The following is a 24944-nucleotide window of genomic DNA, read 5'->3' as shown; positions in this document are numbered from 1 at the left end:
AGGGCTTGTTCACAGTGTCGGTGAGAGATTGAGATAGATAAGACAAATAAAGTCAGAATGATTGATTGCATTAAAATAACATATACAGTCTTGCATTTTTTGCACATATAAAAGCTTATCTATAGGAACTATTAAACAGAAAAGTCAGGGCAAAATAAAACCGCACTAATATTTAGATCTCTATTATAATATCCTAAACCACTATTTCAATAAAACAAACCGCACTTTTAGCAAACACAAACAGCTCAAAAAAGATAAAGACTAACACCATTCGAAACTCCCCCGTTCTTCATCCTGGTAGACCCCCACCTAGTTCTTGAACAAGTGATCAAAGAGTCGTCCTACTCCATAGATAACTGCACAAGGCACAATACACAGGGAGATGACCGGTCGCAAGTCCATAATGCCCCAGTATCTCATTTCCGGCACATAGTTCGCGGAATTCTTCCACTGGGCCAGTTTGAAGTAACTCTGCAGGAACAATTGGCTGAACTTGAAGTAAAAAGAGAGAACAATATCATCGCGGTGTCTCCAAGCTAGCATCTTCACTATGTCGACACTGCTAAAGACGCTAATCACGGTAAAGATAGATACGATGGTTAGCCAGATGGCGCAGAGAAGATCTCGGAAGCCGAAACGCTTAGAGTGTTGGGTAGACTGGGGCATGGTGCGTGGCGAGCAGGCTGATGGAGGAAGTGTGGATAACCAGCCCTCTATATCCATTTTGTCTGGGTTGGGATAGGATTTGGCTTTCTTGCCGTCTTGGCGGGGGTTTGGGTCTTTGAACGGTGACATTTTGAGTGATGATGAAGTGTTCAAGCGTGAGGATAGAAGTGTCGCGAAACGTGATGTTTGGACTGATAATTGCGAAATGCAGTATTTGATTGAAGTTGAGGTGTTATTGTTGGTTTTGGGGTTTTATTGCGTACCTAGGATTGGGTTTTATCTTCGAGCAATTACTGGCAGGTGAATGAACCGACATGCTGTTCACCATCTTCCAAAGCCCTTTGACGTGAGCCCTTGTCATGAACAAGCTCGTTCTTTGAATAAAGAAAGTGTTGCGTTGTGAGCAGCCCAGCCCTCTCTGATTGGTCAGATTGAGGCCAGTTAGCTTGGTAAGGTCAACCCGATGGTCACCTTCAATTGAAGGAAACAAAGCTCTTTCAACTAAAGCTAGAATACTCGTTTTAACTAATCTACACAATATGAAACAAAAAAATATGGGGGACATTGTTTTCAGGTGAGAGCAGGCACAATGATGGTCTGCGCTATGGCCCCAATAAACCATAGGTCCTTGGGAGCGGTAGATATCGGTGATTGCGGAGCAATGTGTGGGAAAGATCGGTTAATGCAATACCGAGCGTTATGCTCGCTTAAGCTGTCTAATCAAGGTTAGACCATGCATTTATACAGGAAAAAAGGTACATTGCCTCTAAGACAATCTACTGCAGGCACGAAAGCTTAAAATTTACTAAGACCCTACTCTGTGATTACTTCTTTAGGATATGTTTTGTGAAACTACCTATGTAACTGGATTTGTTCGCTTAAACGTGTTTAGTCCCGCAACTCCATTTTCCCAGTTCCCTTCAAGTGTACGGCCTGCACGGTCAGGTCCCTTATATCGATACTAAACCCCAGGGGACATGTAATTATTAATAATCTCTAATTATATAATGATATATTTATAAGTAAGTATATATATATGATAGCCTAATAAAGTCTATTATCCCTGTAATTGACTCAGGTATAGCATCTTAATGCAATATAGACATAATTGCGTTATTGACTTTCTTGACCATTATGCTCTATTGCAGTAGAAACTTATAACTTGATCTGCTATGCGATGGCCAGTTTGCTACCGAAGCCAATTATTGGCTTGACTTCCAGAGGCCTAGGCGAGATCTTAACAGACAACCCTCAATTCCAGGAGTACATAACTCTACTACTAGAGCTCATCCTTCTTATACGGATCAACCTTGATATCCTTCTCCTTCTCCTTCTTCACACCCAGCGGATTCCCATAGGCATCATCAGGATCATCCCCAACACAATGATGGCACCAGAATAAATTCCCGGGGTCGTGCGCCCTCTTGACCGCCAGCAACTGCTCATACCTCTTCTCACCCCAGTACCTATCCGTCCAGTTGTGCATCACATACGAGCTCTCAGAGAAATAACTGTTCCTCCCAAGCTTGTAGATCGTGTCCTCGCACTGCTTCGTCGACAACGTGCGCGCGTTCCACAACATCAGACCTGAGCGGAAGCCGGGAGATATAGCTGTGTCATCAGGCTGTGCACTGCCGAGATTGCCGGTGATTGACGTGTAGAGGTAGTGAAAACCGCAGCGGTAGCCCATCGGGTCAGGGGATGTTCTGTCGGGAGTTTTGAGGCTGTTTACGCAGATGTCCAGCACGTCCATCATCGTCGAAGCAAACTTTGTCTCCATATCTTCTCTAGAGACAAAGACGGAGTTTTGAGAGCCCGTGGCATCGTCGGAGGGCTCGTGTGGAGCTGGCAGCGGGTTCATGACCGAGAGCTGGAACTTGTTCGGCGGCATAGAAAGAAGATAGTCATACGCCGAGTTGAAGTTGTTCTCCTGAACAGTCTGTGTCTGCAGCACGTCTTTCAGACTGTCTCGGAACATAACATACTCCTCCTCCTTCTGGCCTCCAGCGTAGAAGTACTCAAAGTTGAATTTCCAGGTGGCAGTGCAGAGATCCCCCTTCTTGTACTTACTGGTGTCAATGAAGAACCCAGGCTGCGTGCTCACCTTGGAGTTGAGCCTCAGCTGCCACTCTGCAAATCGAGGCCACATCTCGCGCAGCCACTCATATCCAAACTTGTCTTTCGAGCCAGGGCAAAACGTGCCGGTCTGAGACATGAAGACACGACTCAGACCTCCAGCAGGTACAGCGTGAGCGCGCAGCGTCATGGAGAGAATGATGCCCCAGACACCGCCGCCACCACCGCGCATGGCCCAAAACAGCTGAGGATTCTTCCGACGACTGACGATCTTCCTGTGAACGACAGCCTGGCCATGTGCATTGCGACCGACTTGCAGAACTTCAATCTCCAACACGTTATCGACTCCGAGGCCCATGGAGGGTGCAAAAGGACCGTGGCCGCCGCCGAGATGATATCCCGTCATGCCAACGGTAGAGCACCACCCCGACGCCACGACACGGTCATGCTTGGAAGAGAAAGCATGCATCTCAGCAAAGATGGAGCCTGCGCCAAAGCGGAATGCACCAGCGGGAGCCAGCTCTGGATCCTCGTTCCAGGTTGGGAGGAACTCCTTGTTCTTGAGCAGGATCGTGCGGATAAGGATGCCGCCGGTGGGACATGAGTTGCGGCTGTTGTACTCGTGGCCAGTGCCAGCTGTTGCGATGCACAGGCGATGCTGCGCGGCGAATTTGAGCGCTGCTGTTATATGACGCTGGTTGAGTGGGAAGACGACGATGTAGGGGTTCCAGTTGCGGTATTCATTCTGGTGCAGTGCTGCCTTGCACATTTCGGAGGCAGTGTTCCAGATACTCACGCCGTCTTGGATGTTGAAACATGGACGCCGCATGTCATCGATATTCTCGTAATAGTAGAGTGCCTTGAGACCCGTGCTACCTAGACCGTAAAAAGCCTGGTTGTCGATCGATCCTGTTGGGACTGGCGCGGGCTGTGGCGCTGGGTAGTTGCTCCACTGGACGCCGAGACGGGGCACACTGGGGTCCAGAGCTTTCTCTAGCTTCTTGATAGCCGTCTTGGTAGGCCAGCAGCTGGAGTCCTCGGGAGTGCACCATCTATGCTCCTTTGGCGGGGGCAGTGCACCAGCAGATGATGAATCAGCGAGGTCGCACGATCCGGCACCACAGTTATCGTTCTCGGCACTGCATGAGTAGCGACACTCGGCGCTGCATGGATTACACCGTCCCATGGCCCACTGCGTCTTCTTGTCTCCTGATGTACAGTCAAGCACAGCGAAGGAGTGTACTGGCTGGTACTGGAACTTGAAGCGACAGGTAGTGATAGCGCCGCTGGCAGTGGCGAGAAGGACATGGTTAGGATCCTCTCTAGAGTGAGAGACTGAATAGCTTTCCACGCCGCGCTCAGGGTGGTTAGGCCACTTGAGCGTTGCTTGGCCATCGGATGTAAAGCTCCAGTTCGCGAGGCCTTCCTCATAGTGCTTGGATACTTGCAGTGAACGCCAAAAACCCAGAAGCGACGTAGGTGCGCCGGCAATGCCAGGCTGGGAGTGGCTAACAGGGCTAGGCTCAGACTTAGACTCAGCCTTGGTATCGGATTTGGATGACGCTGACTTGGCATCCACAGAAAAGGAACATCCTTTCGCTGATGCTTTGCAGCGAAACATGAGAAAGTTACCGCAGCCAGGTGTGTCCATCGCAGCGTAGAAGCTCGCCGGCGCCGGCTGACCAGTGTGATTGCAGGCCAGGAAGGCCACCTCAAGCTCGCCAATATCTGGCAGTCGCTGCACCAAACACTCCTCAAGTCTGTTTCCACCGCATCGCAGAACCAATTCTTTAGACCCGCGTCGCTCATAGCTGCAGCTCTGGGGATACGGACTGTCCGTAGTCACCGTCAAGGACTTGTCGGTAAAAGTCTGTGCGAACTGAAACTTGCCAGACCCGCCCTGCTCAGCGCCGAAAGAGCGCCATGTGCCCTCCCACGGTGATATTTTGTTGCTCTTGCTAAAAGCTGGCATGGCAAAGTCAAGCACAGCAAAATTGTCCATTCCGTCGCTGTTGGCTTCGCTGTCAACCGGCGCATTGCTCGGATCAAGCTGAACAGTGCTATCGAGCTGCGCTGGCGGACATAAGTCCCAGCTATCACCACACGAAAAGCACTGATCAACACAATCGCCCGACATGCGCGGCACGCTCTGTACATCAGTGCCCTCCCAGCCCACGGTTGCGAGATACGCGCACTGCACACAGCCTGCGCTGACATTCGACTCCAGGTCATCTGAACTGGGATCATCAAGCTGTTGACGCAAATCGGGGTTGGCATTGAACTCATTCGCCAGCACAAACGCGGTGCGGAAATAAGTCTCCTGCGACAGACGGAATGCGTTGCCATCCGCACCAGGGATGACAGCGCAGGTGCCGTGCTTCATCCACTCTGATAATATGAAGCATTGCATTGTGTTTCCGAACTTTGGGTCCGTCGGCCAAAAGTAGTTCAGCAGAGTACGAAACGTCTTGAGAATCGTCTCATCAAATTCCTCGCCGTGGAGACACCCATATGGCTGGTCTTTTGCACCATTTCCTCCCGAAGAGCTGGGCCAAAGACCGTGCAGCGTATACTTGGCTGATTTAGTAGAATCAGAGTCACCCTTCTGCATCGCCAGCGTGTAGGCGTCAACGGGTAGAAGTCCGGAGGGATGGTGCCCGGAAGTGCAGAGTAAGTAGGGAGGAGGCTTTTGCTGCTTCTGACCGTTCTTGATTTTGAAGCAGGCGTTGTTCCACTTGAGATTGCATGATGCAGCTTGGTAGTTGAGGGGGTTGAATTGGCGTAGGGGTATGGGGTTGGCGGAGCAGTCGTCTGACATGCCGGTGCACTCGGCTGATGCCAGGCAGACCAAGCCTAACACCAGTGCAAGGTGGGCGTGCCAAGTCATGTTAGGCCAAGGTGGAGTATAATATTCGGTTGTCTATTGTTGTATTCTTGTGTTTTATGTGTCCAGGTTGGGGATTCGAGAACCGTTACCTAGCTCTCTATATATTATCCCAACAACTAACTTCAAAGCTCCCTTGACGACCCTCCCTCTCGCAGCTTCTGTCCTCTCAGCTACCATTCTGCCGGCCTAGCCTCGCCATGTAAGAGCTAGAGGTCTACTAGTCGTTGCGGCTGAGTACGAAAATTGATGAAAACGGTAAAGTCGCGGCAGCCGGTGCTTGGTGGCGGACGGAAGCACGGATCAGGCACTCAAATGATTGGAGGCGGAAGTTCGGGTGGCTTCACGGATTAGTCCAGGCCCAAGTCATGGAGGGATTGGGGCTCCCTGCTCCATTTCAGAACAGCTCAAAAGGTATGTCAGCTAGCCACGGCGACTTGATATCCAATTGAGAGTGGGCTCTGTCGTTCTATTCCACGCCATCAAATATTCATGGTATACCATAAGCTGACAAAATCACACTTTTTAGGCCTTTGGTCAAATGAGGATACCAGCTTCGAATCTAAAGAGCGTTATGAATCGCATGAGTTACACGCTAGTCGTTATAGAGCTGGTTCAGGCTAACAGTCAATAACCCTACCACTAGTTCCCAATCAGGCAGGGCTGAACTCTGAAGACGGGAAAGGGTCGTTAGATCGACTAGATCGCCAAGCCGGTATCGTCGATAGGCACCGCCGCTAGTAAACGGAGCTTGCGGGAGTAAGCTTTACCCCTCAACTCATCCAGACCTTCTGATTTGATCATTTACGACAACACCTCGTGCTGTGCCAGTCTCGAGTTTCATATTCTGTTTATTCAGTGCCCTCGCATGCCTGGATCCACACGATATGACACGTTATGAGCACAAATAAATATAGAAACCTCTGATGCAAAATTAAGGATCTTGTAGAAATATTTCGTTGGTCCTGACTGAGTAAGCGGCAATTATACACAGACAAGGGCTGCTGTTTCATAAACAGTCAAATGATTTTCTTATTTTCATCAATCCAGGACTAAGACCGGTGTATAGTTAACTGACTTTCCAAGTCAGGTAAGGTAGAAGTTAAACAAGAGAGTAGATTGGCACCTTAGATAACAGACAAGTCCCAGCAAGTCCGGCAGTTATGCTTTTGTTCAGGTCCCCTTCAAAGAAAACGTCATATTTCACCTTTTAAGGTACGCTGAGTGGTGTTCGTGTTAAAAATTCATTTCTCAAATAAAGGAAATACGCTATTCTAGCTTTTCTTTGTCAAGCCAGGGCGTTGATCAATCTTTTATGTTCGTTCGCAGCAATGGTACTCTCAATAATTCCTGAACAGTCACCGGCCTTACAACAAGATACCACTAACATACAGCTTGCTCTGATGAACATAGCACTTTGTATGCGTTAATGGCAATACATAAGTAGGCTTAAATGCGACCGCATATGAGAAACCACAACACTACTCAACAATACCATCACAGCAATCCAAGATCATAAACCAAAGGATCTTCCATTCACTTTCACTGCAAAAATGGCCCCCTTTATGGATCTCTACAACCAAATCCTGTCTCTCTTGATTCAACTTAGACGCTCTATCAAAGAAACGAAGAGGACATATCCGGGAGCTTTCAACCGGAATCCGGATGACCGCAGCGGCACTATCATCCCTACTCCAACAGAAATGGCAGCGCTTGTGGAGCATATGCTCCAGGTTGGCCCGCTAGTCGACGCCTTGGTGATCATCGCCACTGAGGACTGGGATCGGCGGCTGGCTCAGGACCACAGACGACAATTCTTGTTGCTACAGGAGGAGGTGCTCCAGATGCTGCAGGATCTGAAGAAGTTGGAGAGTACTAACCAGGGGAACGATGGACCCTCAGCTGGTACCGTTGACTAAGTGAGTATGTTTCGCGATTGAGGGTCAATGATAGTTTTAGGGTACAAGAACAAATTGCCGAGATACTCAATTACCAATTCAGAGGAGTAAATTGATGGAAATTTATCTATAAGCCTAGAAGTTTTCAGTGATGTGTTTGACGTAACTGAATAACCGGCGTTATAGCCACGTCCTATTAAAACCCTAGTTCTTGCTATCAAGAACGTTACTTTTTACGTTGTACTATCCCTGCAAAATCCTAGGCAACAGTGAGAGCGACGAGTATTTCGCCCGTATGTGTTTTTTTTGGTGTTCTTTACCTTTGTGGCCTTGAGGCTGAAGCCTCTTTTTGACCCCTCAACTCCCTGCTGTGCTGCGCCCGCGTTGCCTTCATGTTCAGCACGCAGAGAAGGTCTATCGCGAACGACGAATTTTAGAGTCCATCTACTAATATCACATCTCCCTAATAGCCTGTCTCGGAGTATGGCGCCACCTACTGTCCTCCCACTCAGCAGCTACCTGGATAACGCATATTGCTTGGCAAATGCAACGCCACAGACTCTATATTCAGGCGCCAAACTCTTTTTAACGCTCTACCTATAGGTCCCACGATAAATACTTTTCTTCTGTGATAAGGTTTACTTTTAGAAGCTTACCAAACTGGAGCCTACGAGGGCCGCGTATAAAAAGGGGTGCCCCGGCCTGCCGATCCAGCAAAAACTTTTCTTATCAATCTCTATCTTTCTACCACCAACCATATCGTCGCAAACGCCCGCACACAGTTTATCTTCACCCTTCAATATGGACTTGTTTTCCCCTCTCCTCAGCAGGCAACTGAGGTTCTACACTCGCTTTCAGGAAGAGAAAAGGCCTCTCCCTGAAATGCAAGTTTGCTCCCCGACACTATCTTGACTGGAGTTACTGCATAAGTTGCCTAGTTCTTCATCCTCTGGTATGTTTTTCAGACGGCAAAAAGTTTGCATGTCTTGCCAAGACGGGCTACATTCGGCTTTGTGAGCACAAAGTCATCGACTGGTATTTTGTCCAGCAATTTGTCAATGGCCGGGATTCGCCCTCAAATCAGAGTCGGAAATTCGAAATCATGAGGTGCGAAGATCCGAGTCATTATAGTCCCTGCAGCAATGGACTTGGTGGGCCAAAGGCGGAGATGATCACGTATGCAACGGCAACGGGTGGGGGCTTGTTGTTGCTCACATTTACCGGTAACTCGGATCCAGATCTGGCGCCAGATCAAAGCATCTGCGACGTTTCTTACGGCATGAACTACCAAATTGGAACAATGAATCTCCCAATGAGAGTCATTGAGGAAGCCGTTCGATCGGTGCGAGAGAAAGGCGGGAAGCACTTTGCACCAGAACGTATATCGGGAGTTTTACCCGAGTTGAGTGCTTTCAACCTTGAAGATGTCTCCACTGATTCCCCATCCGAAGATGGCCGTGTCAAAGTCATACACCCAAAAGACGCAAACCCACGAATAAGTCGCTCATCTCCACTGCACGACAATCTAACGCAAGGTAGCGTGCGGATTACAGCCGGGCCATGTACCCACACAGGCTCCAAGGCCAATCATTCTTGTATTGCCGTTCGCTACCAGCGCAGTATACGCGTCGGATGGCCACAGATATCAGGGAAACTCCTAGATGAGAATCTGCCGAGCCACGATTGGTTTCATGCAATAAGCAGGGAGTCATACACTTACCGGGGCTCCTCTGGCGTTGCTGAGACATGCCACGATAAAGACTGTCAAAACTCCTACGCGATATCAAGTAGCCGATTACATTCCGCACCCTCAGAAGTCGAGCTATCAAGGCGACAGATAGTGACAGCGTCAGATATGCGCATAAACAGTATATATCCATAACGGGGTCACACATATTGTTACACCCAAGAACAAATGCTAGTAGAAATATTTATAGAATAAAGAATAGTTTATTAAACTTTTCTGACTTACAATCAGCATATCAATAACTTCACACACTGAATGGCATGTATCGTAAGTGCTTTAGTTCAGATGGCCCTTGGGGGATTTTCTTATTTATAGCGGCGGATAACCCCTCGTTAAGCTGCAGCCAGAAACGGAGAGCATTGGTGAATTTTGATGAAGTTTGGCGTAATGAACTTTCAAACTGATGAAATTTATTTTAAGGAGTTTTAATATAAGAAACTTTAGTGGGATAAGTCTGGGACTGATAGAATTCAACATTACGAAGATAGGTTTATGCCAACCATTGCTGAGATATATTTAGCCGTCTAACCTGATATCTGCTAACCTCACAAGAACTGAGACGAGACTAGACTCGATTGATAAATACTCAATGCTCTTTTTAATCATGCTGAATATACCAAGCTACACGCTACTCTTACTAACCTCAATACTAACTAGCTCGACATCGCTCCCTGTTTGCTTTTTATCACTCATATCCCCTGTAATCTCACACGAATGAGACCCAGACCATGAATCATTTTGACCATCGCCCCTAAGACCTGACCCCTCAATTATCTCTTCAAAACCGCTCTGGCCGGTCCGCCGTATCGCATGGCCGGACTTGGAAGGACGTCCGGATTCCTGGATGTTGTAGTTGACTCCCTTCCTATGGAGATATGGTCTAAGAGCTGGGATGCAGCAGATGACGAGACCGATGTACACGTCGAGCGAGCACCAGAGTTCTGAGAAGAGGTCAGATGATGGCTCGCACTTGCATCGTGAGATGGACTTGCCGATTATCGTGAAGGATCGAAAGTCTTCGCTGTCGCCCAGCTGGATAGTCAAGAAGCGCGTGAGAGAAAATGCGATGTCGATAATGCCCAGGAGAAAGATGCAGTAGACACTGACTTTGACCTTCGTTCGCATGTTGAGATTGTGGATAATCAAGAACGGCAGGCAGAAGACTATCACAATGTTAGTTCCATGTCATGTCAAGAGTAGCCGGTGGACTTTCGCGCAATGCTTCCAACGAAATGCAACACCCAGTTGATTTGGAACATGAGAATTAACGAGGTAAATTTGCATGCTTCTTCAGGCTTCGTGACAGACCTATGATCAGTATTAGAAAACGAATTTTGGATATGATTGTTCTGTAGTACCAGTTCCGTTGGATTGGATAGCACAGAAAAAGCTGCAGTGAAATGGTTACGATGTAGGCGCAGACGCAGTACACAACCACGATCCAGACCATGAGTCTTCTGATGACCATGAACGGCGGAAATAGCTGTAGATAGATGACAAGAAGCGATGCCTTGCAGAGATAGAAAGTCGTGTAGAATGGGAAAGGATTGATCCAATTGTACTGCAACTTTGATCAGCTCAACCCCGCCGTGCAATTTTCAGTATTTACCTTTCGGACTCTAATCTGCTGCTCCAGCGGAGCATCCCAATTAGACAGAGTATAATTAATCCAAGGATGTAAAACACCCTCTTTAGCATACAGTACGTCGAAGAAACCGGTGACGAAGGCGGTGCACCATGCTGATATGCGTAGCCAGTCTGCTGTTACGAGGCGCTGCTTTTGTATGGCTAATCGGAGGTAGATTCGGGCACCGATGATTATCGCGGAGACGGTGATGAGGGCGTAGATGACGGCCTGAGTGCACGATTGTCAGAAATCGAGGGTCCAAATGGCTGGCGATCGATCGCATACCAAAACAACAACACCAGACGGCCCTGCAGGCATTTTGGCGAGTGAACTGATCAACGCTTCAATTCAATCTCGTGGGGAGGTCGACCCGGCTGGGGACATGGGGGGTTGAAAGGAGTTAAGCAAAAGACGAGATGGAACGCTAGTCCAGAAGCTTCGGCAGATACGCCACTGGCACCACTGACCATGCTTCAACACCATACCAAAGGTCAAGAGACTTTGGATGGTGACTATAATGGTGTGCGCCAGTTTGGTGTGCTTCTATTCTACGCTGTGTGAATGGTCAAGAGCAGATTGCCATACACACCAGCGCTTTGACGGTGGCTGTGAAGTTCAGGAATAGACTCGGCACTAACGAATTTCTCGGGTTGGGGAACCGCGACAGAGTTTACGCTATACCCCTCGATCACTGGAGATCAGCCACGGGCGATGAATCTTGTCCAGATACGGTCTTGTGACGGAGAATATTGAAGTGAGAAGCATTTTGACGCTGGGCCGAGACTTGAGAGGGCGGAGTTGTGATGTAATTTGGGATGGACATGAATCGCGAGTTCAGCCACAATTGTATTTTACAACAACAGGGAAATTCTGCAATTGGGAGATGGATATCTGAACAGGCTGATACGATTGTCTTGAAAGGAGCATAGTTGTGAAAGAGATCCTGATACTTAGAAAACCCCATCACTTTCTCGCTGACAAGAAAGAGGGAGGCATTGGGTATCTGACCCCCTGAGCTAGTGCCCAAGTTTAGTCCGTCGCAGAGTCTGGAGCAGGGTACTAGCGCTAAGATGGCCTGAATCGAGCTTAGGCTCTGCACATCATCTTCACTGGCGTTCTTTTGACTTTCATCTTTTGCCCGATGCATGCCAGTGCTTATCTACTAAAATAGCCCGGGACGACGCTAGTCGGAAATATTGGATTCGCAGGAATGTCGACTGAATGTTGCGAAGCGCCACGATATGTTCTTACTGCGATGAGCACAATCATAGCGAACTTCGGCAATCGGACACGCGATCATTTAGGAGAATGAACACTATAGAGATAAAAGCTCTCCGCCAATATTAACGTCCATGTCGGTCTATATTTGCTCTGTCCGGAACTATTTCTGCTAACATTAAGCATTTACTGACGCCCATAGCAGAGTAAAACCTGACTGGCGTAGCTGTAAATTGTCTACATTGGCATCATGTTGAACGAGCAGTTAGCAGTAAGCGACAAACTTCTCAATCAACCACAAGCGTCGATTCTCCTTGTTCCAATGCTCAACTCAGTGTTACCTACAGGAGATTAGTGCTTCTGTAGGACATCGCCACGTGGCTGGACTTGTGTCAGAATTGGAGACCCTGCTCCCCCAAACCCACCGAACGCCACAGAGCCGCGCTCTCGAAATACATACCAGAGCAGACTGTACGACATTTTTTTGGAGCTTTAGACCCGTGCTTATTTTAATCACATATTGTCAGAAGTAGTGCATTGTCAATAGGATATGTATCATTAATAGGACCAATATCTACAGGAGTAGCAAGCATTTCCAACGATTGAAGCAGTGTGCGATGAGACATTCCATCTGCGGCCTTTTGCAAGCTCTTGTTTGGCCAGATCTACCCGCGCTGAGACACCTCTGCTCGGACATAGCAGAATGATGGCAGCAAAATAGGCTACATTGGGCGAGTTCTCAAGGGCCAATTTTAACACAACGAGCAGCCAATAGAGACGAAAGGGTGCTGTTGAGGCATCGCTGCAATAAGGACCGTCTCCTAATAAGTGCTGGTCACTAAAGAGGTCGTGTTGATACTGAGATCCGAGATATTGCCATTCATCACTAATTGCCATGTTGTGTTAATCACAAACAGAACCCCAGTCGTAGTGATTCCGCTTTTTGTGAGACAATCTATTTCAGCATAGTATTGTGCAACGATAGGCCGAACTTACATCGCACCTATACCTCTCAGTCCGCCCAAAGACCTTTAAACAAATCCGTTGTCGTGCCCAACCGGCTTTAACAAGGGTCATTCCAAGGAAGGTTTATATCCAGTTGAATTCGCTTTTCCGCCCAATCATCTTACATGGAATAGGCAGATCTGTCCAATGGCAGGGGTAAGACCCAGGACCACTCACTCCACAATGCGGAAAATGGCACAGGATTAAAGTCAGCTTGCACCATGGAATAAATTTCCATCAACCGATGCAGTACTGTTTATTCTCTCATGTAAATTTTGCTAATTTATCACCGCTTTTGAGGTTTATTTGCGAAAAGTCGGCCGGTGCGAAAATTGTAGGAATTCCAGCTGCTCCTAAAGCTGAAGAGGTATTCTCTGTTTGTTTCATTCTTATTTATAGTGGGAATAAACCTTGCTATATATGGCTTTGCGATTTGAGGAGAGCTGCTGTTAGTAGATTTAGAGTTCTATAGTGCTTGCCGTCATCTTAAGGGAACACTGAAAATACATGCATTAGTGTCGCTGATTGGCAGTTGCAGCTTCAATACTAAATGGCTCACTTTCTTTTGAGAAAGGTAGGCCATTCAACATCGCAACGTCCATGGCGGTGTTTCTGCCTAATAGTAAAGCTTAGGGATACAGAAGGCAGCCATCTGTTAACGCATACTAGGACTGAAGGGCTTGATGTGTAGATCAACTAGAATTTCCAGGACTAAATAATAAATTTACGAATTGTGTTATCCAATAATAGCTGAATTGTTCTGAAAACGGGCATAAAGAAGCACTTTTTATATACATTCCCTACTTAAAACACTAAGGTCCCCTTAGAAACCTATAGAGAAATAAGCTGTCCTATGTACCAAGCAAGCTGCGCCAAGAACTTCAGGGTAGGTAAAGTCTCAAGTAGCTACCTCTCTTGCTTAGCTTTATGTAAGGAACCCGTACTTATATATCTCTAGTAGTCAAATTCCAATTGCTAGCGCTATGGCATATTGGACCGCTATAAAAACGGGTTTAAATACAGTGTCCATATAAAGGACAACAGCTTCTTGGCCAAGTAATTATAGCTTTCATGATGCAGTCTAACATAGTGCGTCAATATCGTCATAAAAAAGACAGTTATAAGCCCCATAATCATACTGGGGATTGGAGTGAGTTAGCCGGGTATAACGCCAGTCAAGGCAGAATATACCCGAGTGGGTGATGGTAAAAGTCGTACACCACTGGAAGGCCACTTATGACTCAGAAAAGAGTTTTGATAAGTTGAACGATTAACTAAACCGTGAACATGATAGTGGTGGTATTATTGTAGGATCTGGACCGTTCCGCTAATTCGAATATAATAATCCGAGTTATTCAGTACTTATTAGGAGTCCTTGGTCAAAGGGATTGAGCACACCGATAAATACCAACAGGCTTTGACCGTAAAAGAAATCATTGTCAGGCAAGTGCGAGTTCTTTTACGCTTGTGTTCACTTTAAAAATTGCTCAAGATGTGTCTTTGTCCTCTAAGTATCTAATTAAAGATTTATTTGATGTCAGATTACTGAACAGTGCGCAGGTTGTCTTTCAGGTCCGAATGGCTTTAATACTGCTCACTCACTTAAGATTCCCTTATTTCAGAGTTTTGATACATTTGCAGCAAAAGACTCATGCCAATTAACATGCACCTTGCTACGATAACATAGAAGGATTCCCTGTATAACAATGAATTATTGATATTATTCCTCATACCTATGAGTGCTGCTTGAAAGTCGATAATGTCCTGCTGATATTTGTATACAAGTAAATTAGCATTCAGCAATCACAGTATAGTACAATTTGCAATGTCAAAACCAAGAATGGGAGACGGTTCAAGAGAGCAACATCTGGTAGCAATGAGATTTAAAAGTTATCTAGAGGAGCGTCGTAACTCCAACCCTAATTGCCTAATCCATCCTCCATACCCACTCTAACTATATCTAGTTCTACCTTTGGCATTAGAGCGACATTCTCGATATCAGCCGTCCATATTGATCCATCCACTTCCAATGATCCCCATCCTCCTCCACCGTCTTACCATAATCAAGCACAAGACAATGAAGAACCACATTGCTTTCATCCTCTATCGCACTAAAGTCAGGCTTCAAAGAATTGAAGATACGACAAGGGTGAAGAGTGATACGATTAGCCCGAGGCTCCTCATCATCAAACATGTTGATCCCCTCACACCCACTATCTCCCTCCTCGACTGACTCGGTGTCTAGACAATTGAGCAGCATGTATATATCTCCTTCTTTGTGGCATTCAATGCCGTCAACGATATGCCAGTGTTTGCAGCTCTCTTGGGCAGGACACTCGTTGGCCTTCCGGTGTCGATATCGAAATGGCGTGACCCGGGGATCCATGTCATCCAGTGTCCACTCGAGATAGGCCTTTGAGAAGGCTCGTTTGGTAATTGGAGGTCCTCTCTGTGTGAGATAACGTCGATCCAACTTCGGATCGTCTCTTGCTTCAGACATGCAGGTCAGCAGAGATGCTTTACTAGCTAGGACCCCTGTTTCCGATCGTTTGGGCGCCTTCTTTTTGGGCGGCTCTGCGTCTGTTGATATAGTCGCTTCATTCAACTTTCGTTTCTTCTTGGGCGCCACCTTGTCCGATGACTTTTGTGGTAGGATATCTGCAAGTTGTTTCTCAAGAAGAGTGACACGTTCCTTGAGACGCGTCAACTCTGCCTCGCAATTGCAGCTGGGATGAAGACGATTCATGATTCGTAAATTTCGTAGTTTTGAGTAAACGAGAGGCTCTTAGTAGTAAGACTAACCCTCTAAGAAGTCGCATAGAGCGGGTGATGATGAATTGGAGCTATTTGTAAACTAACCTGTTGAGTTGGCCTGAAAGTAAAGTTAAAGTATTAAGACATCTATGAGCTCTTATAGCTAATTGCTTCCTTCCTTGTCTTAAGGATATAAGAAGTTCATAGAACAGCATAAGTAAACATCCAGGCGAGGATGTGAAAGAATGAAGAACACGGATAAATTGTGAGTGACTAACGGTGAAGATATTCAAAGAACAATATGAACAATGCGAAATTGACTGAACGAATATTCATAACTTGCAGACAGACAAAGAAACTTACATCGGAACAATAGCTGGCGAACAAGAACACAACCAAGGCATGTAATATGTTCACTAGCTCAACAACGCTCGTCGTCGAGGGACTCTCTCACATGCACTTCTTTGATATATCACTGTGGTGTTGCACGGCAAAGGGGTGTCTCATTGCATCTGCCGTCCATCCTACACGAGGATCATCACGATCATTCATCTAGGAGAAACGTCCCCATAAGGCTGCCGGAGTAGCCGGCTATCTCGGTATTTACCCGTAGTACCTCAAGTAATGTAGCGCATGGTGACTGGTAAGAACCATTGATACAACCACCAGACGTCCCCTTACAGTACCCTGCGAACATCGGTTTACAATAGCCAAGTCTACCACTCGAAGTGTTCCCATGCCGAACTCGCTTACATTAAGGGTACCTTCCTTGCCCTTCTCCTTTCTTCTATAAATATGATGCGTCTCAAGATATTGCCTGCTTATGCTAAATTCTCTAGCTAATATTCTAAGCTAGGTACATTGGTAAGACACTCTCCTGAGTCATCGGCCAATGCTTTCATCAAAGACAGCTCAAATGTATTGTCAGTGATTGCTCAGGCTACAGGAAATCGGCTCACTATGCTCCAGAAAAGAACACGAGGTTATGCGGCAACAGTGGGATGAAGTCCTGTAGCGGTGAGCAAGTCAAACAGAGCACAGGTTCCTGTTCTTGGCGGTCGCGGAGCGTAATCATCCGGGCGGCGCCCTATTTATCCAGAACATTCCTAGTCAGGTACCAATTACCATTTCTGGCAAATGCGGAGTACCATCCTCCGTGTGCTTCGGCATACTCCTTTCATACATATGACGCCAGATATGCGGGGTAAACAAGACTACCTCGGATGGATAAGTTGGAGATGGAAATAGCCTCTTGAAACAATACTCGTTTCATCCATGCATGCGACGCTGTCTACCATTTGATCCTGCCTGCGACGGGCATGCAGTATTTATTCTTTTTCCCGGCTGCGGGGTCTCGCTTCGGACGTGCTGCCTCCGGATCTCGCGGTATTTGACACCGGCATTTGAACCTCACCTCAGCTGACATTAGAATTTAGACTTGGTTCGGGTATAAAGCTGAGATACACCGTGGCCAAGCAATTGAATAGCACACATTAACAATTAAGCAGAATCGGAGAATTCATTGATCATGCTTGGACTCCCCTCACCTCGCAAGCTGCTCGCACAGCTGAGCCTGGGCGCTAGCCTTGTTGCGGCTCAGCTTCAGACCATCAACAATTTTGGAAACACCTATGGCACGCAGCTAACCATGCAGGCCTACATTCCCAGCAACCTTCCTTCCAGCCCAGCAGTTATGCTCGCCGTAAGTCATCACCATCAAATCTCGCAGCTCTTGACCTAACCAGTGGATACAGCTTCACGCCTGCGGAGGAAATGGACCAGGCTACTTCCAGCAGACCAAGTACAAGTCCCTTGCCGATCAAAAGGGCGTCATTCTCATCTTCCCCTCATCGCAAAAGGACTTTAACTGCTGGGATGTCGCCAGCACCAAGACCCTCAAGCACGATGGTCAGGGCGACAGCCAGGTTCTCGTCAGCATGGTCGACTATATCATCAACACATACAGAGCCGACCGTAACAAGGTTTACGTCACCGGTACCAGCTCCGGATGCATGATGACCAATGTTCTCGCGGCTACGTACCCGGACCGTTTCGCCGCTGCGACATGCTACTCTGGCGTTGCTGCTGGATGCATGGCTGGATCTCCTGGATCGAGCCCCATTAGTTCTGACCGTGTCTGCTCTGACGGGAAGATCATCAAGACTGGACAGCAGTGGGCTGACCAGGTCAAGTCGATGTATCCTGGGTATAGCGGGGCGTACCCTCGGTTCAAGACTTGGCACGGCACCGCGGACAATCTTGTCTATTACAGAAACCTTCTTGAGCAGATTAAAGAGTGGTCCACGATTCAGGGTGTTTCTTTCTCGCGCAACGAGACTAACACTCCTCAGTCTGGCTATACCACCATGATTTACGGGGACGGAACTAAATTTGTTGCTGTATCCGCTGCTGGAGTCGGACATGTCGTACCTACTCATGAGGATCTTGACTTCAAGTGGTTCGGTCTTTCCTAAGGTCGCTGATGTGAGAAGCCCGGTATGGATCCGTGCTACTATATGTGGATTCGGTGTTAGGGAGGGCAGACATCAGGATCTAAGTGGAGGAGAGAAACAGGAGCAACAACAAAGAGGGAGGACAGAGGGCAAATTGTGTACATAGCTATTGTTACTACATTCTTCTCAGTACATAACAACTTCATTCGTTTGGGTATATAGCTACCAGCACTCTATTTCACACTGCCAAGACCGTCTTTCCTCTCACCATGACTGTTTGCATCGTAGTCCCCCATCGCTCGCTGCGTGTAAGGAAATCGAGGTCATTGCGGCCTCTACCCAGAGCCGTGCTTACAAATAGGACAACGAAAAAAAGTCAATTCAGATGGAAATAAGCTTTTTTATTAATAGATCATGCCATTAGAACAGTCTACGCCATTCTCCACTTTCTTGTTTCATGTCTGTCCCTCGGGCGCACCAGCAGGTCAAAGTTCCCAATCCCAAAACTCAAAATGCTCTGAAACGCAAGACTCAGCGCTCCCGGCCAGTCCAAAGCAGCCTTAAAAGAATGAAATAGTTGGAATGAGGTTCATGAGTGCATAAACCAACTCTAAATCTCATTATAATTTTTAATTTCGTCCTCAAACTCAGCATAAGTAAACAAAATGCTTGCTTACAACGGCTGCATTTTTTGCCAAAGCGTTAAACATCGAAAATGATATAAGCAGGCGTTTCATCATCATCCATCTCAACGGCCAAACTCCAAGACCTCCTCTCAAAATATCGCACGAAGTCAGGTTTTCCACAATGGTGCCTCAACCGCTCAACCTCACCAAAAACTCCTATCTTTCAGCTCCAGCAGCAGCGCGAGCCTATGGACCCAAGACACCAACAGATATACCCAGCTTCGCCCAGACCTCAAGTCCACCACGCATCATGGCCCCAAGACAGCGTCGCCGCGCTACAGTCATCGCACTCAACCGCAGAACACCTCCCCACATTGCTTTGGAGTCTCCCCCACGCAGGCGTAAAAGCGCGACTGATCGTCGTAGGAGTTTGCAGTCGCATTTATGCTCTGCGCAGAGTCTCACATTGCGCAATCCAAGCAATGGCCTTATCCAGAAGGGCTCTGCGATACGCAACAATTATTGCGACTGCACTTCGGGCTTGGACATAAAATTGACCGAGCTTTGCGTCGAGCGACCAGATCGCGAACCTTTGCGGTCACCGGCGTTGTTTGCACCTTGTCGCTGGAGTATTCCTTCACCAACGCCGGGGAGCTCCTTTGAGCAGAGCGAGCAGATTTATCAGTTTCAGGGTCAATGTGATGGGAGTCGGAAGAGCAGACGGGCTACGTGGGCATTTGACGTTGATGGGGGGCTGAACAAATTACCGTCTTGTCCGTTCTGGACATGTCCAGAGTATCGATAGATGCAGGCGGCATGACTCTAGTAGAGTGTTGGACCGAGAGTATTCAATTCTGTATTGACCTGGAGCTGCCTGATCTGCGATTGGTGGCCCGGTATTCGTATTGTATATTTCTTATATGTAAAGCGATGGAGGATTATGTTCGCAAGCAATATTATTTATCTGAATTAACTCTGAACCATAATTGGACTCCTCCGTGCTCTATCGATCTTGGCCTTAGGTTCAGACAGTCATAAAGGACCTTAGGGTGATTTTTATGACAGACTCAGCCATTTCTGTTAATGTTGCTGCTTTAATCTAGTCTAAACACAGCTAGCATGCGCGATACGAAGTGGCCACTATCTGGCGCTACGATTATTGACTCGCTGGCCGGGGTGTTAAACCGGTCTGAGTCATACCGTATACGAGCTAAATTATTGAGTCAGCCTTACCAAAAGGTGACAAACACCATCTCATATATATCATCATGCTTCATATTCATTAGTTCCCCTTCTCCATATTTCCTTTTCCAGCCTTTCAGTCCTTTTTACGGGGTCAATGACAATGCGGCCAACACCACTCGAGCGATCGCGTCTCTGCGACGCATGCACCCACGCATGCTCAATGTCCATCGTCGGTTGTACACCATATACCTGTCCAACCCATAGATCCCAATTCCCCAAAAATGATTATTCTTATCCTAGTAGCTGGGATCTTTTAAACGACATATCGCGCTGGGCAAAGTGGTCAAAGACAAAGCGAGACTTTCTTTCCGAAACAAGTGCATCAGGATGTCATCTTTGCATAATAATCGCACACGCCTTTGATGAAAAGTCAAAAGAGCAGTTTCAGAATCTAGGTAGTGATGAGGTTGTACGGCTTTGCTTCAAATATCGCACTGTTGAACGAGATCCAAGCGGGAAGTTGGGTTGGGATGAGAGGACGAGCATGGCCATTACTGATATTGCGCTGGGAATCGATCTTCCCGATGAGTTTTGGCTGGCGATCCGGTCGGACAAAGGTTCAGTGTTGGAAGATGTGTCATTCGATCTGCGAATGCGACCACTTCAAGGTGATTTTACCAGTGCATGTAAGAAACATGACTGACTTGATCAAAGAAACGGATACGAGTCATGTAATCAAGACCATTCCAGGCAAACATGCCTCGACGATGAACAACCAGAATTTACAGCTTGCATTGAAATGGATCAAGGGCTGCAATCGCTCACATCCCAACTGCAAAGAGTTCCAACCACAACAACCGAATTGGCGTCCAACGAGACTTATCCACATAGGATCAAAAACCCAACAACCGCGACTCGTCATGCCATCAGCAGCAGTACCCTACATTGCACTGAGCTACTGCTGGGGAACCGACAACACCGTCATTCTCACGGAATCAACACTAATTCCATTCCAAAACGAAATCCCTCTGGCGAGCTTACCAAATACCATCCGCGATGCAATCACCACAACAAGAGATCTTGGTTATGAGTACATATGGGTAGATGCGCTCTGCATCATCCAAGATTCCAAACCCGATTGGATCAAGGAGTCCTCACAAATGGGCAGCATCTACGGCTCAGCAGCCCTGACCCTCGCTGCAGCTGGGGTATCGAGCGTAAAAGACCCAATAATCTGCCGTCGCGATCCCCGGGCAGTGAGACCATGCATCGCGAACATCATCCAAAGCTCGGTATATCACCGAGTAAGTTATCCATGGGCTATTTATCCGCACCAACCTGAACGCCTACTATTCGACACCATCAACGAGAGTCCTTTGAGCCGTCGAGCGTGGGCGCTGCAAGAACTCTTGGTATCACCGCGCACGTTGGTCTTTGGATCGAAGCAAATGGTCTGGTCCTGCGCGACGACAGAAGCGAGTGAGACGTTTCCAATTGGCTTGGATCCGAAGTTTAGTACAGTGGTGAACGAGAGTGCAAGTTTATCATATCTTCGCCAGAAACTCATGAGAGCTTCAAAGTTGGAGGAGGAGCCATCAGAGTTTTGGAACGACTTTATTAGTAGATATACCAAAGCTCGACTCACTTTTAGTTCCGATACACTCGTTGCGCTACAAGGCATCGTTGAGAGAATCACTGAAGCAAGACGTGGATCAAAGAAAGGTGCATCGGAGCTGGAATACGCCGCTGGTCTGTGGCGCGATGAAAGTTTCCAGCAGAGCCTCCTATGGCGTCCCAAGGTTGGATCCTCGCCGACCCGACCAGATTATTATCGCGCTCCGTCGTGGAGCTGGGCGTCATTGGATGGCGAGGTTGACTTCTTTGAACAATACATACCGTGGATCTGGAACGGGAAGAAAACGGAGCTTGCAAGGATCTTAGATGTTTGCGTGGAGCCTCAGACTGGGTACTCGCTCTCGACAACTGGGCAGATCAAGTCGGGCCTCATTGAGATGCAATGCCATTTACGGGAGTGCTACTTGATGAAGACACCACAATCGGAAGAATCGTCGATACATCAAGATGATGATGCATATGTCATCATCTCCTCTGATGAGTATAAGAAAATGTCTGAAGATTTCTGCTTGAAAAGCCCCGCAGGAGGAGTCCAACAGGCACACAAATTCGCCAACTCCTGTACTATCGATCTCCCAGAAGAAATACCTTCATCGCAGTGGGTTCAGGTTTATTGTGTTCCTCTGCAATTGGGCTGGTGTCAAACCGATCGCTACGAACAGGCCGTCTGGGAGAGCTACGAGGGCTTAATACTTATCCAAAACGACACCGAAGAGGAGGATCTTTTGACATCTGAAGGGTTCTGCGATCTGTCTCAGACTTTCCGCCGAATTGGAACATTCACATTCGATCTTCATGATGAGAATAGAGAAGCCCGAGAAAATGAACTATTGGGTCCAATGGTGTTTGATAAGGAGGGTAATTGGGAGAGGAAGAGGGAAACAGTCTGCATCATCTGAGAAAAATGGAATAATTTACAATAACGATTATAGATGATTGGGATTTCCATTTCGCTCAAGTTGTGCAAATACTTACTTGGAGACTCTTTCTATCCATTCTGACTTGTCATTATGAGAAAGGGCTAGAGCGACATCACTCACTGGCGCTGTCGTCTTCCCACGATGGAAACCTTTAGGTTTAGTGCGATTAATGGTTTGCTCCACTGGCGCTGACACAATGGGCTAGTCGTGAGCTGGAGAATATTCGCAACCCTTCTCTGCGCTTCGTATGAATAAAGCTGCGATAAGGTGTCGACCAGAAGACTGTTTACCGCTATGAGAAGCGCATGAGTATATTCTGTACTACGAGACCTTCCAAGCACATACGACCATACCTGCAGGAAAATACGGGATCCCGTCCGCTCTCCCATAGTCAAGCCTGTAAGGGGCGGATCAGTAGTTGGGTCGGTGACGACCAGCGAATCCCCGCTGTTGTATGTATTTTTTACTAATTTGATTTAAGTCCCTTCTTTTTTGCAGGCTATCAAATTGGATTAATGGTAATAAATTATGCTATAATAGCGAACACAGTTGTTGTCAAACAGTGGAGTTAAGCGTTTGCCCAGCAATATCTATGGAGTAACTACACTCCACCATAGCTTAATGCTTGCTTAGTTTGGTTTAATGCTGGAAACTCAAATTCGTGATCATTGAACACATCAGCCGCGGTGCTTAATAAGTGTTTCTTATTATTCAAGTCGTTACATGGCTGACTGATCCAGGTAAGTGAGCGCTGTTGAAGTGGCCAAACTTTGGGTGGTGTAGGGTAGGACAATTAGCTGTAACAGATATTACAGCAATAACAGTGTTTATCTTTTCTCAATATGGTTTTTTCTTGTTACATTTCGCATAAAACACATTTGATTCTTCTTTTTCCTTGTTTTGTATTTGTTAGTTCTGTTGGTGAATTAAGCCAGTGCTCGTGTGATGGCCAGTATCCAATTAACTACACCACCACCTTTGACCTTAGCGCAGCGTCATTCCTTTATTGTCGGCCTCTTCTGTTCCTATTGTCCACACCACCAACGCTCAAACTGTGATCCCATTGGGTCTTCTTGACAACCAACGCTGCATTGACCCGGCTAGTTCAGTAATCGAACGAGGGCTACTCTGAACTGTTATTGGGGTATCCATGTGATCAGTTCCAGCTTTGTTCCGCTCCTTCACTCACTATGACCCTCTCGATCTTTCTACGCAGTCGATATCCCAGTCAATAAACCGACACTGAGACGGCATTCTTCATCCCCCAGACAGACTCGCCACCATGGTCGTTCAAAACCGCTATAGTCGTGCTTCCAAGTCCCCTTCACCCTTGGAATCTCCTTCCGTGGCATCATCTTCCAGTTGCGGTAACGCAAGCTCGGGATCATCACCAGAACAAGGCATGTACCCTGGCCTACCTGAATATACCCTCTTCGAAGTCACCATCGGTGTCACTCCCCAGACATTTCAGTCTATCCGGCTTTATTTTCATCGTCTCTGGCAAATTGAGAGGCCTGTTTCATTGCGCTTCCAAGATACCCATATTGTCACGTTCGATGACTCTGTCATCCCCGTCAATGCACTACCTCAATCTCTAGACAAGAAGGACGTCTATCCGGATGATGATGCTGATCACAATGGCCAAGGTGGTCCCCATTTGCCTCGAAGCCGCGACAATCGTGGAGCTGGCCAGCGGCGAGAGAGCCGAAGTGTGACTTCCAACTGGAAACAAGCTATTCTGGCCATGCTTGCAATCCTTCTTATCATTCCCCAGTGGAGGTGCTTTTACTCTTCGTCCAAAATCTCATATAGCCCACCATTTCCCGTCCAGCGCCTGATAGTTGAACTTGCCAATACTGTCCATTTAATGCCTGGCATGTTGGTGGACATCATGGAAGATCTAGGTGACTACAGAGGGAATTTGTCGTCTATGATCGCTGTTCCTGAACGATGGGCACTTGCGTGCTTACATAAGGATGAAGAAGCAGGAATGCCCTTGTTCAGTAAGAATAGGCTGAACAAGGCTGTGTGTGACGCGGGGCTTAAGGAATACGCAAAACTGAAAGAGAGTGATGCTCATGATCTAATCTCTCATTTACAGGACCTGAGAAACGCAATTCACGATGCATCTTTTCATGTTCAGAACGTGGCAAGAGATGTAAGACAAAGCCTTGAGCCTCATCTCGGATCCCTCCTACACTCTTGCATAGGAAATCTTACCGTGCAATTGCACCATGGCAAGGAACCATT

At 47.2% G+C, this 24944-nt stretch overlaps 9 protein-coding genes and 1 non-coding gene across 10 annotated transcripts; 5 read left to right on the top strand and 5 right to left on the bottom strand.

Annotated features, from left to right (window-relative positions):
- Window positions 1-309: 309 nt before the first annotated feature.
- FPRO_12532 (uncharacterized protein) lies at window positions 310-795 on the bottom strand (the record flags this gene model as incomplete). Its single annotated transcript, XM_031224339.1, has 1 exon — window positions 310-795. One exon carries the CDS (start codon window positions 793-795, stop codon window positions 310-312), a length of 486 nt encoding a protein of 161 aa, XP_031089608.1.
- A 1150-nt stretch (window positions 796-1945) lies between these two features.
- Window positions 1946-5629, bottom strand: FPRO_12531 (uncharacterized protein; the record flags this gene model as incomplete). The annotated part of the gene is made up of 1 exon (XM_031224338.1): window positions 1946-5629. The coding sequence occupies one exon, from the start codon at window positions 5627-5629 to the stop codon at window positions 1946-1948; it is 3684 nt and encodes a 1227-aa protein (XP_031089607.1).
- Window positions 5630-7179: 1550 nt separating this feature from the next.
- FPRO_12530 (uncharacterized protein) lies at window positions 7180-7545 on the top strand (the record flags this gene model as incomplete). Its single annotated transcript, XM_031224337.1, has 1 exon — window positions 7180-7545. One exon carries the CDS (start codon window positions 7180-7182, stop codon window positions 7543-7545), a length of 366 nt encoding a protein of 121 aa, XP_031089606.1.
- Window positions 7546-9892: 2347 nt separating this feature from the next.
- On the bottom strand, window positions 9893-10396 carry FPRO_12529 (uncharacterized protein; the record flags this gene model as incomplete). Its single annotated transcript, XM_031224335.1, has 1 exon — window positions 9893-10396. The coding sequence occupies one exon, from the start codon at window positions 10394-10396 to the stop codon at window positions 9893-9895; it is 504 nt and encodes a 167-aa protein (XP_031089605.1).
- Window positions 10397-10461: 65 nt separating this feature from the next.
- On the bottom strand, window positions 10462-11216 carry FPRO_12528 (uncharacterized protein; the record flags this gene model as incomplete). The annotated part of the gene is made up of 4 exons (XM_031224334.1): window positions 10462-10579; window positions 10630-10832; window positions 10881-11126; window positions 11184-11216. The coding sequence occupies 4 exons, from the start codon at window positions 11214-11216 to the stop codon at window positions 10462-10464; spliced, it is 600 nt and encodes a 199-aa protein (XP_031089604.1).
- A 3883-nt stretch (window positions 11217-15099) lies between these two features.
- On the bottom strand, window positions 15100-15867 carry FPRO_12527 (uncharacterized protein; the record flags this gene model as incomplete). Its single annotated transcript, XM_031224333.1, has 1 exon — window positions 15100-15867. One exon carries the CDS (start codon window positions 15865-15867, stop codon window positions 15100-15102), a length of 768 nt encoding a protein of 255 aa, XP_031089603.1.
- A 1536-nt stretch (window positions 15868-17403) lies between these two features.
- FPRO_12526 (putative feruloyl esterase B precursor (subclass of the carboxylic acid esterases)) lies at window positions 17404-18349 on the top strand (the record flags this gene model as incomplete). The annotated part of the gene is made up of 2 exons (XM_031224332.1): window positions 17404-17577; window positions 17630-18349. The coding sequence occupies 2 exons, from the start codon at window positions 17404-17406 to the stop codon at window positions 18347-18349; spliced, it is 894 nt and encodes a 297-aa protein (XP_031089602.1).
- Window positions 18350-19135: 786 nt separating this feature from the next.
- On the top strand, window positions 19136-19759 carry FPRO_12525 (uncharacterized protein; the record flags this gene model as incomplete). The annotated part of the gene is made up of 1 exon (XM_031224331.1): window positions 19136-19759. The coding sequence occupies one exon, from the start codon at window positions 19136-19138 to the stop codon at window positions 19757-19759; it is 624 nt and encodes a 207-aa protein (XP_031089601.1).
- Window positions 19760-20299: 540 nt separating this feature from the next.
- Window positions 20300-22673, top strand: FPRO_12524 (uncharacterized protein; the record flags this gene model as incomplete). The annotated part of the gene is made up of 2 exons (XM_031224330.1): window positions 20300-20807; window positions 20854-22673. 2 exons carry the CDS (start codon window positions 20300-20302, stop codon window positions 22671-22673), a joined length of 2328 nt encoding a protein of 775 aa, XP_031089600.1.
- Window positions 22674-23037: 364 nt separating this feature from the next.
- Window positions 23038-23153, top strand: rrna3. Its single transcript, XR_004093491.1, has one exon. It is a non-coding gene; the product is annotated as a ribosomal RNA (ribosomal RNA).
- Window positions 23154-24944: the final 1791 nt, after the last annotated feature.

This window comes from Fusarium proliferatum (genome assembly GCF_900067095.1).
Source record: "Fusarium proliferatum ET1 genome assembly, contig: FPRO_scaffold015, whole genome shotgun sequence".
NCBI lineage: Eukaryota > Fungi > Ascomycota > Sordariomycetes > Hypocreales > Nectriaceae > Fusarium > Fusarium proliferatum.
This window is presented reverse-complemented; position numbering and strand designations above follow the sequence as displayed.